Source organism: Lynx rufus, unplaced genomic scaffold, assembly GCF_022079265.1.
Source record: "Lynx rufus isolate CCGP_SWC_20201006 ecotype Redwood Valley unplaced genomic scaffold, mLynRuf1.p SCAF_2, whole genome shotgun sequence".
NCBI classification, from domain to species: domain Eukaryota; kingdom Metazoa; phylum Chordata; class Mammalia; order Carnivora; family Felidae; genus Lynx; species Lynx rufus.
The window spans coordinates 217,407,809-217,422,972 of record NW_025814834.1 but is presented as its reverse complement, the minus strand read 5'-3'; the positions used below and the strand labels follow the sequence as shown (position 1 = coordinate 217,422,972).

The following is a 15,164-nucleotide window of genomic DNA, read 5'->3' as shown; positions in this document are numbered from 1 at the left end:
TATTGGGAATGAAAGATCACACAGATGTTAAAGTGACTACAAACAACTGTATCCCCCCAACTTTGGTCTGTTATTTGAAAGAAACAAGCTATCAGAACTCAGTGAAAATGGGGCACCTCGGTGGCTCAGTTGGTTAAGCATTCGACTTCAGCTCAAGTCATGATCTCACGGTTCATGGGTTTGAGCTCCGCATCTGCTCTGTGCAGACAGCTCAGAGCCTGGAGCCTGCTTTGGATTCTGTGTGTGTCTCTCTCCTCCCTCCCTGACTCATGCTCTCTGGCTCTCTCTCAAAAATAAATAAACATTAAAAAAAAAAAAAGAACTCAGTGTAAAAGTAATAGGTAACTAGAATAGATTTCTGTCTACTACAGGTACTGAATTTGAAATCGAAAACCTTACAAAAAGAAAACTAGGCCCAGATGCTTTCACTGGAGAGTTCTGTCAAACATTCAAGGAAATAATAATTCCAGTCTCTACATAATCTTTTTGTCACAAAATTGAAGACAGAAAAAAAATAGAAGAAGGAAGTTTGGAAAGGAAACTCCCAAACTCATTTTATGAGCCCATTAGTACCGTAATACTGAAACAAGATAAAGACAATTCAAGAAAAGAAGATTATAGACCAGGATCCCTCATTAACATATTTGCAAAATCATCAAATCAAACTCAGCAAAGTATAAAAAAGGCAAATACATCACAATCAAATATGACTTATTCTAGGAATGCAAGGTTGGTTCAATATGTGAAAGTCAAGCACTTTAATTCTTCATGTTAACAATAAAAAAGACAAACCATCAGATTATTTTAGTAAATGGAGAAAAAGCATGTGACAAAATTCAACATCTACATATGATAAATATTCAAAAATGAGAAATAGAAAAAGAATTTCATTAACCTGACAAAAAGGCATCTACAAACACCTACAGCTAATGTTATGCTTGATGGGAAGAGAATGCTTTTACCCTAACCTAGAGAACAAGCCAAGAGTATCCACTTACCATGTCTTAATATTAGACTGGAAGTCCTGTCCAATGTAGTAGGCAAGAGAAAGAAATAAAAGACATACAGATTGGAAAGGAAGAAATAAAACACTTTCCATTCACAGATGACATGACTATCTACATAGAAAAATTCTAAAGGATCTACAAAAAAAAAAAAAACTACTGATTTTAGCAAGGTTACAAGATACACAGTCCATGTGGAAGATCAGTTAAATTGGAAACAAATTTTTAAAAACTATGCAAAACTGAAATACTTAAATACAAAATCTAACAGAAGATATGAAATAATCCATATACAGAAAACTGTAAAACATTGATGAAAGAAAAACTTAAAAGTACTAGGTGAATGAAAAGATATGTCAAATTCATGATTTAGAATACTCAATATTGTTAAGATGTCAGTTCTCTCCAGGTTGGTCTGTACATTCAATGTAATTCCAATTAAACTCTCAGCAGGATTTTTTTTTATAGATATCATCAAGAGGATCCCCAAACTTATATGAAAAAATAAACTAAAATAGCTGAAACAATTTTGAAAAAGAAAAGCAATGTTGGAGGACTTACTCTACGTGATTTCAAAACTTACTAATTAAGGAGTCCCTGGGTGGCTCAGTCGGTTGGGCGTCCGACTTCGGCTCAGGTCATGATCTCGCGGTCTGTGAGTTCGAGCCCCACGTCGGGCTCTGTGCTGAGAGCTCAGACCCTGGAGCCTGTTTCAGATTCTGTGTCTCCCTCTCTCTCTGACCTTCCCCCGTTCATGCTCTGTGTCTCTCTGTCTCAAAAATGAATAAATGTTAAAAAAAAAATTTAAAAAAAACTTACTAATTAAGACAGTGTGATATTGGTGAAAAGATCAGTGGGACAGATTAGAGACAAAACAGACTTACACAAATGCAGTTTTTGACAGAGGTGCAAGGTCAAGTCAGTGGACAAAGGATAGTCTTTCCAACAGATGGTACTGAATGATTAGACATCCACATGTATTAAAAAACTGAACCTCAACACATAGCTCACATGCTATACAAAAGCTAATTCAAACTTGATTATAGACCTAAATGTAAAACTTAAAACTATAAACTTCTAGAAGAAATCTTAGGAGAAAATCTTTGTGATCTTGGGTTTGGCAAAGAGGTTTTAGATACAATATCAAAAGCATGACCCATGAAAGAAAAAATGGATGAGACAGGCTGTATCAAAATTAAAAACTTCTCCTTGAAGGACATTAGTAAGACAATGAAAAGACAATATTTGCAAATTATAGGTACAATAAAAAAATTCCTATCCACAACACATAAAAAACTGTCAAAATTCGACAATAGGAAGATAAACAATCCAATCAGAAAATGGTCAGTGGGTGCCTGGGTGGCTCAGTTGGTTGAGCCTCTGACTCTTGATTTCGGCTCAGGTCATGATTTCATGGTTCGTGAGATTGAACCCTGTGTTGGGCTCTGCACTGATGGCACAGAGCCTGCTTGGGATTCTCTCTCCCTCTCTCTCTGTCCTTCACCTGTGCACATGGCACGCACACTCTCACTCTCTCTCAAAATAAATAAACTTTTTTTTTAGTGGTCAAGAGATCTGACACTTCCGCAGTGAAGTACACCCAGATGGCAAATAGCATAGGAAACCATGCTCAATCTCAGTCATAAGGAAATGAAAACCACATGAGATACCATCACACACCAATTAGAATGACTAAAAAGTAAAAGACAAAGTACTGACTATACCGAGTTGTGGCAAGAACTGTGAGCACTGGAGCTCTCAGTGCTGAAGGTAATGTCAAATTGTACAGCACTTTTGAGAAGTTTGGCAGTTTCTTACAAACTAAACATTCTCTCTTTTGCTATATGACCCAACAATTCCATTCTTATTTACTCAAACAAAAGAAAAACTCGAGTTCACACGTAAACTTGTCTATGTGTTTATCACACTTCATTCACGCTCATCAAAAATTGGAAACAACATAAGATGTCATTCACCATTTAGGTAAATGGTTAAACCGGTCCATCCACACAATGGAGTATTGCTCAGCAGTAAAAGGGAAGGGACTTGATTCCTACAGCAACATTTATGGATCTAAAATGCATTTTACCAAGTGGAAGAAGTCAAAATCAAAAGGTTACATATTCTACAATTCCATTCTAGAAAAGCATTCTTTCTGCATTGACCACAAAGGGACAGCTGAAGGGAAATTTCTGAGTGATGGAAACATTCTGTTTGTTACTCTGGTGGTAGAAACACAACTTTGTGTGCATTTGCTAAAAGTCATGGATCTGCATACCTCATCCCACCCAGAATGTAGAGGAAACCCAAAGTGATAGGAAGCCTGTGACAAATGAATCTAACTGCATCACAAATAAATGGCATTAAAATACTGAGGGTGTAAGGAAGAAAGGAGCTAAGTAACTTTGGAAATCAGTGTGTTAACTGGATACCCAAGGACTAAATACAAAATGCAAATGGACATGAACACTGTAATCAAGTTGATAAACTTGTTTCTTATCCGAGTATGGCTTAGCAATTCCAAAGGTAATTTAGATGTAGGGTAGGTTGAACAAACAGGTGTGTATGTTATAGATAACAATAGATTCCTCACTATGAGAGAAGGAACTTACAGATCAGCAAAGAGGGAATGTTAGAATTGACTCTTGGTGCTGGGTTGCAGTTGAAGGTGTCAGCATGAACTCGTGCCTTTCTATTTAATGGATGCATGGACAGATGGATAGACAAGGGTTAGCATACATGAATTATATTTACTGGTTTTCCCCATTGAAAGGATTTACAAGGAAGTCCTTGTAGAAATAGGAAATTGCTATCAGTGGTCATTATGCTGTACACCTTAAACTTACACATTGCTGTATGTCAGCTATATCTCAATAAATCTGAAAGGGGAAAAAACATTCACAGTAATAACTGCTGTGGGGAATATCCTCCAGTGAAAGCTGAAATTAATTGAAATATTTTTTAATTGTGGTATATATATATGTGTGTACATGTATACACATATACACATGTATGTATATATTTTTTCACCATTTTAAAATTTTTGGGCGGGGTCCTGGGTGGCTCAGTCGGTTAAGCATCCGACTTCAGCTCAGGTTGTGATCTCACAGTTCGTGGGTTTGAGCCCCGCATCGGGCTCTGTGCTGACAGCTTAGAGCTTGGAGCCTGCTTTGGATTCTGTGTCTCCCTCTCTCTCTGCCCCTCTCCTGCTCACGGGCTCCCTCTGTCTCTCAAAAATAAATAAAAATGTTAAAAAAAATTTTTTAACATTTTTATTTATTTATTTTTTAAGTGATTTGAGGGGGAGAGAGAAAGAGAGAGCAGGTAAGGGGCAGCGATGGAGAGAGAGAGAATCCCAAGCAGGCTCTGCGCCATCAGCACAGAGCCCGATGTGGGGCTCAAACTCATGAACCATGAGATCATGACCTGAACCAAAATCAAGAGTTGGAAGCTTAACCACCTGAGCCACCCAGGTGCCCCTTAACCATTTTTAAATGTGCAGTTTGGTGGCAGTAAGTCCATTCAAGGACTTTTCCAGGGAGAACTCTGGCAGTCAGCAGCTTAACCAGTGATGAAGGCTGACAACACCCACAACAAAATATGTCAAGGTCATGTACCCCTGTGGTGTGGGGCACGGGGAAGGGCACAGCACCTTTGCAGGAACCCTCCCCAAGATGCATAACCTCAGCCTCATCATAGAGAACATCAGGGAAACTCACATCAAGGGGCAGATCAGGAGAGACCAGGAGAGACTGAGACATTGACACTTGATATCACTGTGAATCTCAGGTTGGATCCTGGAGCAGAAAATGACAGTTCATGGCACAGCAGGTGAAATCCAAATAGGCTGTGGTTGATTGGCAGTGTGCCACTGTGAATTCCTTAGTTTTGTTCATCCTGTTACAGTTCTGCAACATGTTACATTAGTGGGTGCTGGGTAGAGGGTATTTGGGAACTCTACTTTTTTGTAGCCCTCTTCGAGTTTAAAATTATTAAAGAATTAAAAGTATAAAGGTTCATAAATGAAAGTTAACGAGTCATCTTTCAGTTATTCCCTCTAGAAATTGAGTGGTCTCTTCCAACGCAGCTCAGATGACCTTCATTAATAACAACAACAACCGTGGCTAACCCAGCCCCTCAGCAGTACTGAACATAGTTACTCGTTCCTTGAACCAGTTTACCTTCTGGGTCTCTGTGACGCCATATTTGGCGGGCTCTCTCTTACCTGTCTCCATGCTCTTCTCCATCTCCATTATTAGCTCATTGCTCTCTACACAAGGTTGAAGTTCTTCAGTGCTCCAGCCTGAGGCCGTGTGTCTTCCCTGTGTACCTCTGCTATCCAGTACGGCAGCTACTAGCCACATTGGCAATCTAAATTCAAATTCTTTACAAATAAATAAAACTTAAAATTTAGTTCCTCAGTTGCTGTGGCCGCATTTCAAGTGCTTAATTGTCGCATGAGGTGTTAGTGGCTACCATATTGGACAGTACAGATGAGGAACAGTTCTGTCATTGCAGGAAGTTCTGTTGGACACAGCATCTGCCTGGCAGCCCCTTACACTTCACGTTGTGTCTGGTTGCCCCCGTCCCGGTGAGGCCAGGATCAACCAGTTGGCAGGTAGTGTCAGCTCAGTATTGTAGAGTCTCCATCAGCCTTTTATCTAATAGTCTTATTCCTCGATAGTCTTTGCTGAAACATTTGTTTCACCCCTTTTTTGTAAAAAACAAAAGACAAATGTGATCATTTTGTGTGGATGCCTTTCTGTATCAGTGCATTTTTTTTTTTAGATCTGACCTTGTTTTTGTTTTTTTTTTTTTAATTTTCAACGTTTATTTATTTTTGGGACAGAGAGAGACAGAGCATGAACGGGGGAGGGGCAGAGAGAGAGGGAGACACAGAATCGGAAACAGGCTCCAGGCTCTGAGCCATCAGCCCAGAGCCCGACGCGGGGCTCGAACTCGCGGACCGCGAGATCGTGACCTGGCTGAAGTCGGACGCTTAACCGACTGCGCCACTCAGGCGCCCCTGACCTTGTTTTTAATAGCTACAGAATGTTCTACTGAATGTACACATGCTAAAGGACCTGATCTAATTTTGTGGGGTAAGTTCATAGGTATATAATATTTTTAATTACACATCCTTTCCGTTTCAGATGAGCAGAAGGTCTCTTCTGCCTTCCAGTCGTTGAAAGACGATAGCATGCATGTGGAGTCTAGTGAAGATTGGAGAAAAGACCAGCAGAGCCCATCTTATCAGCAAATAAACTGCATTGACAGTGTTATCAGGTGTGAGACACAAGTTTTGAGAACATGCCAGTTTTTCCAAAAGCATACGTTGTCTCTGTAAGCACACACCTTCCATCGTACTTAATATCTATTGTCTTGATTGTTCACTATAAGTCAGTAAGTATTTATGGAGTACCTACCTACAGTTTATAATAAATTGAACATTTCAAGGGATGCCAAACAGGAAGATTGGTCCCTTCTTTGAGGGAGCCATGGCACAGTTGAGAAGACAAGACCTTGATGATAAAAATTAAATGAGCCAAGGTTTGGAGATCAATTCCAGGCCACAGTAAAAGAGATGTGACACTCCAGTGATTCAGGCTGGGACAGTCAGGGAAGACCTCATCAAAGGAAAGTGTAGGGCATACCCACACAAAAGTGCCGTGAGAAGAGCAGAAATGTGGGAAGTGGCAAAATTAGGGGCCAGGGAAGCACACGTGACCTAGTTACGTTGTTGCAGATACAGATACAGGAGGAGCTGCGACGTTCCGGCTTTGAAAAGGAAGAGCGCGTCCTCTTCATCCTCGGAAGACAGACAGAACCACAAGGCAAATGATGCCCAGACCTTGCACGGTAACGCGAGTGCCCTCCTAGCCAGCCAGAGGATGGGTACAGAGCCATCCCTTTCTGGTTTTCCTTCAAGGTTTGGTCTCTACTTATTTCGTGAATCACCAACAATCCTGGTTTCCTATTGCTCCTTAATGGCCAGTTATAAACACCTGCAAACTTGGTCTTTAACATAAATTTCCTTTGAGGATTTTTCTTTTCACTGTCGGTTTCTCTCATGCCCCCAGCTGCGCCTCAGACCCCAGCCACAGCTCACTTGGAGATGTCTACTGCCAGGGGGTCTGCAGACGCTACAGGACGCGCCCCCCGGAGCCTGTCCCCGGCGGCGCTGAGCCTGGGCTCTGGCACGAGCCAGTGTAGCTACGGCAGCACCGTTGTCCACGCCCCGCCGCCAGAGTCAGGTGCCACCTTTACCTCCTGCTCTAAAGAACACTCCTATGAAATTCGGGGTCGTGAGAAAACACGTCATTAATACCAGTTACTTAAGAATGACTTCTGGATTATAATTACGTCGTCCTTTCTTTATTTTTTTTTTTTCAACGTTTATTTATTTTTGGGACAGAGAGAGACAGAGCATGAACGGGGGAGGGGCAGAGAGAGAGGGAGACACAGAATCGGAAACAGGCTCCAGGCTCTGAGCCGTCAGCCCAGAGCCTGACGCGGGGCTCGAACTCCTGGACCGCGAGATCGTGACCTGGCTGAAGTCGGACACGTAACCGACTTCGCCACCCAGGCGCCCCAACGTCGTCCTTTAAATCAGTCTGTAGTTTTGGAAATACCACCTTTGTATCGGTTACATAGTTTGGACTGTATTTCTAAATCATTGTCATTTGTTGATCACATCAGCTGACACGTGGAAGGCACTTAGAACTAACAGAACCCAGTGACATAGTAGTAAGTCCTCAGCAAGTGTTAACTATCACTAATGAGGTTGTTTATGAGGCTGCCTTAGGTCACTTTGTTGTTGCCCTTGAGAGAAGGTGTCCTTGTCAGACTGACATTGGCCGTGACCAGATGGACCGTATACACATCCAGATTTTTATATTGGCCTGATAACAATGAGGAGAGTGTGTTCAAAACTCTCTTCCTTTTGGGCGCCTGTGAGGAGCTGGGGATGCCTGTCCCTTCTCCTTCAGACTCCACTGCCCACCCCCCAGGCTGGATGCCACGCCATGCCACAGTTCTTGTGGACATTGGAAGGGGGCTACCCAGCGGCCATCGGGCGAGGTGTGCATGTGTGCATATGAGTGTGCCCCACGTTCTCAGTGGGGGGCGGGGCAGGTGGGAAACCCCTGAGGGCCTGTGGGGTGTTAAAAAGGGTTTTTAAGAAAACAAAGGAAAAAAATATCTCTTCCTTTTAACAACATAATGACTTGGCAAATTCTTCTGATGTCTACTTTTTGTTCCTTTTTACTGTCTCCTGCCCTTTGACTTTGTCCTTACAACAATTTGGTGGATGAAGTAGTGGTGACAGAGGTGTTAAATCAGGTTTTTGGGTTATCTGACTTCTTGTTGCTGGTCTTCAGGGGCCCCTCAGGAAACGTGTTGAGCTCTTACGGTGTGCAGCCATCTGTCCTTAGTCTTTCACAGGAATTAACTCATCTAATCTTGACACACTGACCCTTGGGGACGGAGAGTACAGTATTGACAGGCGGGCTGGGGGTCGGTGGGAAGAGACCAGAGACACAACCGTTGGAGCTTAGATTATGTTTCTAATGAACTGAAAATAGAGTTTTATTGGAGCTGAGCCAGTCCCCCGGGAAAGAGCAGCCGCACAATTTTTTAGTATACCTTTTCTTAATACTTTGGATTCCAGTGTGGACATAATAGCTGCCGGTGACTCAGCCCATACAAGGTGGGGTCTCATCCAATGGGGAAAGATTTTGTGGTCGTGCCACTATACTTTTTATAATCTGGTGTGTATTACCATTTTGAAAGATTGATAGTAAAGCCTGTAAGCTCTCACTGAAGGGAATTTATTGATAATTGTTCTGATCTTAAACCAATCTCAGCATCTGTGGGACCACATCTTTCTTCCAAGGAGAAGAAACAGAAGCACGGTCTCTGTAAAGTATCTGTATGTCTTTTGCTCTCTGAAAAGCCTGATTCGTGCAGTTTACACCCTGACTCTAATTATTAAACGATCGGGTCTGAGGACCATGACTCCAAATGCATTTCCCTGCAAGCTATGGCCTCCATTTCGTATACACAACAGTTAAGGCACAAAGGAGTTGAGTGACTTGGGCAAAGTTATGTAGCAAATGAGTGGCAGAGAAGGGAATCAGACATTAATAAGCAGTCTCCAGAAACCATTGCCGTTAACATACTTTTTAATCCATAACAGGGTCAAGATGGCCTGTGAAATAAAGCCAGGAGATAAGTTACAGTGTAATTTTAAGAAACACACAAATGATCCAAAAGAAGGGCAGAAAGGAGGAATAGAGCAACAACCACCATCACCAGAGGGAACATGTCAAACCCATAATAATAGCTCTAAATCTAACTGTATCCCCTCCACTTAAAAGGCAGAAATTGTCAGAACAGATTAAAAAAAAAATCAAGACCCAGCTATATACTGGCTGGAAAGTACAGTTTAAATATAATCCACCAAGGGATTGAGGATAAATGAATGAGAAAAGAGGCCCAATGTAGATGACGAGCACAGGAGGACTGGCGTGCCAGTGGTGATAAACTAGAGTTGAAGACAGAGTCTTCCTAGAGATGGTTCATAGTGGTGAGCAGTTCACCAGGGAGACACAACAATCATAATACATTATGTATATTCGCTAATAGCAGAGTTCCCAAGGTAGGAAGCAAAAATGGAAAGAGTTAGAAAAAAATAGACTTTCCATAACCATTGAAGAATGTAACACTGCTTCTGTGCAGTTAATAAAACATCTAGTTAAAAAAAAAAACGAGTAAAGCAGTAGATGATCTGAGCAATGCTGTCATTTACATTCAGAGAACATAGCACCCAGTATGTGCACAATACGAGTTCTTTTCAAGCCTACACCATGCATTCATTGAGGTATAAAATATGTTGGGCTGTACTACGTCTCAAAGTTAAAATAATGTTGTACATACTATGCTCTCTGGCTAGAGCTAATTCAGTTAGAAATGAGTGAAGCCATCTGGGGTTAGAGTTTTCTTGGCAAAATTTTTAACTACAGATTCAGGGCTGTTCAGGTTTTCTACTTGTTGAGTGAACTTTGTTATTGCCTGCCTTTCAAAGACTTGGTCTGTTTTGTCTACATTGTCAAATATATTGGAATAAACATGTGCATAATGTTCTCTTATTCTTCTTTTGACACCAGTAAGATCTCTAATGATGTTCCATCTGTCATTTCGGAGGTTGTCACCTTCATGTCTTCTCCTTTTTCTCTGATCAGTCTGGCTGGAGTTGATCGATTAGATTGGCCTTCTCAAAGCACCAGCTTACAGTTGCACTGGCTTGGTTCATTGTTTTCATATTTTCTATGTCACTGATTTCTCCTCTGATTTTTACTGTTTCCTTTCTTCCACTTTCGTTTTATCTTGCTCTTCTCTTTCCAGTCTCTCAACGTGGAAGCTGAATTGATTTTGGACATATTTCTTTCCTAATTGATTAAAAAAAGTTTTTTTAAAGTTTATTTATCTTGAGAAAGAGAACGAGGAGGGGAGGGGCAGAGAGAGAGGGAGAGAGAGAGAGAATCTCAAGTAGGCTCCACACTATCAGAGCAGAACCTGATGTTGGAGCCCAAACTCATGAATCGTGAGACCATGACCTGAGCCAAAACCAAGAGTCGGATGCTTAACCAGCTGAGCCACCCAGGTGCCCCTCCTAATGGATTTTAATACAAATTTTCTTTTTTACCTCTAGCTGCGTTACACACATTTGGCTGTATTATGTCATTTTCGTTGTGTTCAAATACCGACTACTATCCCCTAACCATCTCCTTTGAAATCACTTATGTCATCATGTATCTATATTTGCTATCATATATTACTTCAGTACCACATATTTGGGGGCTTTCCACAGTTCTTTCTGTTACTGATTTTTAATTTAATCCCCTTGTGGTCCAAGAAAATACGAAACTCAAATTCTTCTGTATTTGTTGAGGCTTGTTTTATGGTCTGTGATGTGTTCTACCTTGATGGCTGTTCTTTGTGCACTGGGAAAGAAGGTTTATTCTGCTGCTGTTGGTTGAATATTTTCTCAGTGGAAACCAGGTCAGGTTGGTTGATACTGTTGTTCAGGTCTTGTCTGTCCTAACTAGTCCTCTCAGTATTTGTTCTGCTTCGCAAGGAGTCCTGAAATCTCTGACTGTAATTATGCATTTGTCCATTTCTCCTTGTGGTAAAACTGGTTTTTGCTTCACGTGTTTTGAAAGAACTTTTTATTTTGTGCATAAATGTTTAGCCTTCTTCTGAATTGGCCCTTTTTTCATTGTGAAATGACCTTCTTTATCCCTTGTATAGTCTTGACTCTAAAATACACTCTGTCTCATATTAATATATTCACTGTAGCATTTTTTTAAATCAGTATTAGCATGTTCTATCTTTTCTGCCTTTTTGCTTTTAACCCAGGTATGTTTATGTTCGGAGTGAGCTTTACTTTCATGGCTGCTTAGGGACTTAGGGTATACATGTTCAATTGTTCACTGTCTACCTTCTGGAAATACTGTATCACTTCAGGTATAGCATAAAAATCCAAGAATAGTGTACTTCTGCTTCCCCCTTCTGGCCTTTGTCTGTTGGCATATGTCTTACTTCCACATATGTTATAAATCCCACCCCACGCTGCTGTTGCTCACGTGTAGGTACTGGTTATCTCTTCAACTATTTACCCATGTGGTTACCTCTTCCAGTGCTCGTGGGGCTCAAACTCATAACTCCAAGATCAAGAGTCACATGCTCCTCTGCCTGAGCCAGCCAGGTGCCCCAGTACTATCAATTTTAAATCTAAAAAGACAACTCCAAGTCTGTCTACAGGTGTTTACTATAATAAGTCGTGGTATACACGTAAAATGGAAGACTGTGATATGTAGACAATGTACAATGGCTGTCTTCGTGCTGGTAAAAGGGATGCTCCTGGGGCGCCTGGGTGGCTCAGTCAGTTAAGTGTCCGACTCTTGATTTCAGCTCAGGCCATGATCTCACGGTCATGATTTCAAGCCGTGCATCGGGCTCTGTGCTAGGCACGGAGCCTGCTTGGGATTCTTTCTCTCCCTCTGCCTCTGCCTTTCCCCTGTGTGTACACATTCTCTCTTTCTCTCAAAAAAAAAAAAAAAGTGGGGAGGGGATGTTGTTAAGTGAAAAAAACTGTAGAGAGTGTACATATTATATGCCTTTTGAGTAAAAATTGGGGTGGGGAATATGAATCTGTATTCATGCTTATTTATAGGTGCATGAAGAATCTGGACTAATATAGAAGGAAATAAAAGAAATGGAGTTTCTGTGGGGGAAATAAATGAGAACTAGATACATAGTAGACAGGAATGGGGAGCATTTACTAACTTCCTGTTTAATGCTTCTTGATTTTTGAACCACATGAATATACTACAGATTTTTAAAATTAATTCAAAGATAAAACATATTTGAAGAATTTAAGAAGATAAAATACTTACAATAAGAAGACATTAGTAAATGTGTATATGCACATTGAGTGTTACAACTCTGCAAAATGTATATGTGAGTGTACAAAGAGTTTAAAGAAAGGTAGAAAAAAATAAAACAACTTATTTGCTAGGTTAATGAAGTTTCTTATATTCCAGCTATTGTAGTAATGGTTGTAAAAATTTATTGAAAAGCAATTAGATAAGTGAAAATAAATGCAAATGATTGATAGCAATTAAAATTAAATCTGTCCCCTTCCACCTCAGCAGAAGTGACTCTGGCAGAGGATGCTGTCCCAGCGTGTGAGCCCTGGACCCTGTGCTCACACCCAGGTCCGCGGACCTCAGAAGAATTTCAACATGTAGGGCTCACAAAAGCCGTGCTGTCAGCCCACGCACAGAAGGAGGAACAGAATTATATTGATAAATTCCGAGAAAAGATCCTGTCATTGCCCTACAGAGCCTGTCTTCCGCAAGAAAGCAGAAGCAAACCTAAACATTTGTACGTTCAAGGTAGTTACGTTTTAAAAACCGTGCCTCGTTTATCAATTCCATAAATATGTGTGAGTACTGGGAGAGAGGAAGTGAAGAATTGGAGGGTTGTTTTTAAGAAACAGATGGGAGAGATGCTGAACTAAATTCCTGCCGACAGTTTGTTGTCTGGGATAACGATTTCTTAGATGCTGGATCTGAGAAGCTGATTTGATAAGAAAGTGATTGAGAGATTCTGAAGTAGGTTTATTTTCTGGCAGCGGCTTTTATCTGGGCTCTTGCTCCTCTTTTTAGTAGCCGTGGTAGTGGACGCGGTTCCTGTTGGCAGGTGTCGTGTCTTCTTCATCTGCTTACAATTACCTGTGAATGAATGGCGTTCTTCTCTTTTTTGGTTCTAGTCTCCATAATATGCCCCCCCTTCATCCTTTCAGGAGGCTCCGCTTCCAAGCAGAGCAGCGCGGCCGGCGGCAAGAAGGGGAAGCACAGGGGGAAGAAGCTGCCACAGCTGCCGGGCAGCAGTGGCACTAAGGACGCCTTCCGTCCCCACTTGCGAGGGGACGTCCAGGACACACAGCCCTGGGGCCCCTCCCCCGCCTCCTCTCCGTGGGCCTCCGGCCTGTCGTTCCCGGCTCCTTCCCCCGTCCCGGCCCTGCCCCGTGGGGGAGGAGGCCACGTGGCAGCAGTGGCTCCGTTCGAATGTCTGTCTGAGCCACGTTTGCCCAACTGCTTGCAGTCTTTTCCTGCCCCCCCCCCACTTAGATACTTTGATGACCATTTTCCTGCACGAACCCCCTGTCTGTCCCCTTTTGTCACCATCCTTCCCTCCATATCCGTTCTTGGGAGCACCAGACTCTTCCAAAATTCCACCCTCAGCATCAGCAGTGGCTGCCAGCCTGGAACCCCCGTGATCGGTCCTCAGCCGAAGGCGAGCTGAGGGGAAATGGGAGACGCCGCGTGAAGAGCACGCACTCACTACCTCGAGGAGCAGCTCACCACTGTGGCTCAACTTACTGCAGGAAGACACGCTCAGATCCCGCGAATCTTCAGATCAGATGAGAAGGGGTATTTGCCCAGAAGCCGAGGATGTAAGTGACACTAACTTCTAGCATGTGAGTGAGAACATAAATGTGCGTCCTCTTATTAAAATTAAGGCACTCGCACCGGGGCCGACACTGAAGGCCGAGCAGGTAATCAGCATCATAGCTGTGGCTGAGACTGTGCGCTATGATTTGCACTGTATCCCCCTGACTCCATGTAACAAGCAAGAACTAAAGAGCCTGCTGAGTCCTGGTTCCTTAGATACTTGGTAGTATTTCCCAAAGTGCTGTCTTTCACATTTTCTATGTGAACCGGGCTCCCCACCTTTAAATTTTTTTTTTTTAACATCTGTTTATTTTTGAGAGACAGAGCGAGACAGAGCATGAGTGAGAGAGGGGCGGAGAGGTGGGTACACAGAATCCAAAGCAGGCTCCAGGCTCCGAGCTGTCAGACAGAGCCCGATGCGGGGCTTTAACCCATGAACCGTGAGATCATGATGTGAGCTGACGTCAGATGCTCAACCGACTGAGCCACCCAGGCGCCCCTCCCCCGCCTTTAAAATGTGATATCCAGTCATTTAATTTGACATAGTCATTGCCTACAAAATGTATTTTCTTCTTTACAACTGGGGTTGTGTTCTGGTAAGTTGGGAGTAAACCATACTGACAAGACCTGAACTGAGTGAGTGTGCCCTTGCAGGCGTGGTTGAGGGACCAAGGTGAGGTGTGTATGGAGAAGGGAGGGGCCGCTGTTTGTCATTGACTTATCACTAGAGTAGGCAGTTTCTAGTTGGATACTTACACACATCGTTTTCAAAACCAAAAACTGTGTGGGTCATTTTCCCTTAACTTTTTTATCTCTTTACCTAAAAAACCGTTCTCAGATATATTTATCTGGCTAAACTTTGGAATCTGATGTTCCTATACTTAGGTGTAGGAATCAAGTGTCAATATTTACAATTTTCTTTGGTCTTCCCTTCAAGATATGATACCATTGTTGGACAAATGCTCAAAATATAATGATCCAGATAGAGAAAATATGCTCAACTTTGAAAGCCTGATATTAGTGCACTTGCTAGAATCTCATGCAAGGCAGTGTATCCTAGTGAGCAGAGCCGGGCTGTGGAATAAGACGCGGAGTCAGACCCTCTGTCACTTGATCAGCCGGTTTGCTGAACCAAGTC

General features: G+C 42.3%; 1 protein-coding gene across 1 annotated transcript in view; it reads left to right on the top strand.

The window, feature by feature from the left end:
• The window catches only part of PER3 (period circadian regulator 3), a 58,952-nt gene that overhangs the window by 28,792 nt on the left and 14,996 nt on the right, over positions 1-15,164 (top strand). Inside the window, 6 exon segments of the mRNA XM_047082403.1 lie at positions 6,158-6,290; positions 6,751-6,863; positions 7,085-7,258; positions 12,725-12,964; positions 13,375-13,684; positions 13,686-14,028. Of these exon segments, the coding sequence (XP_046938359.1) occupies positions 6,158-6,290; positions 6,751-6,863; positions 7,085-7,258; positions 12,725-12,964; positions 13,375-13,684; positions 13,686-14,028 (1,313 nt within the window).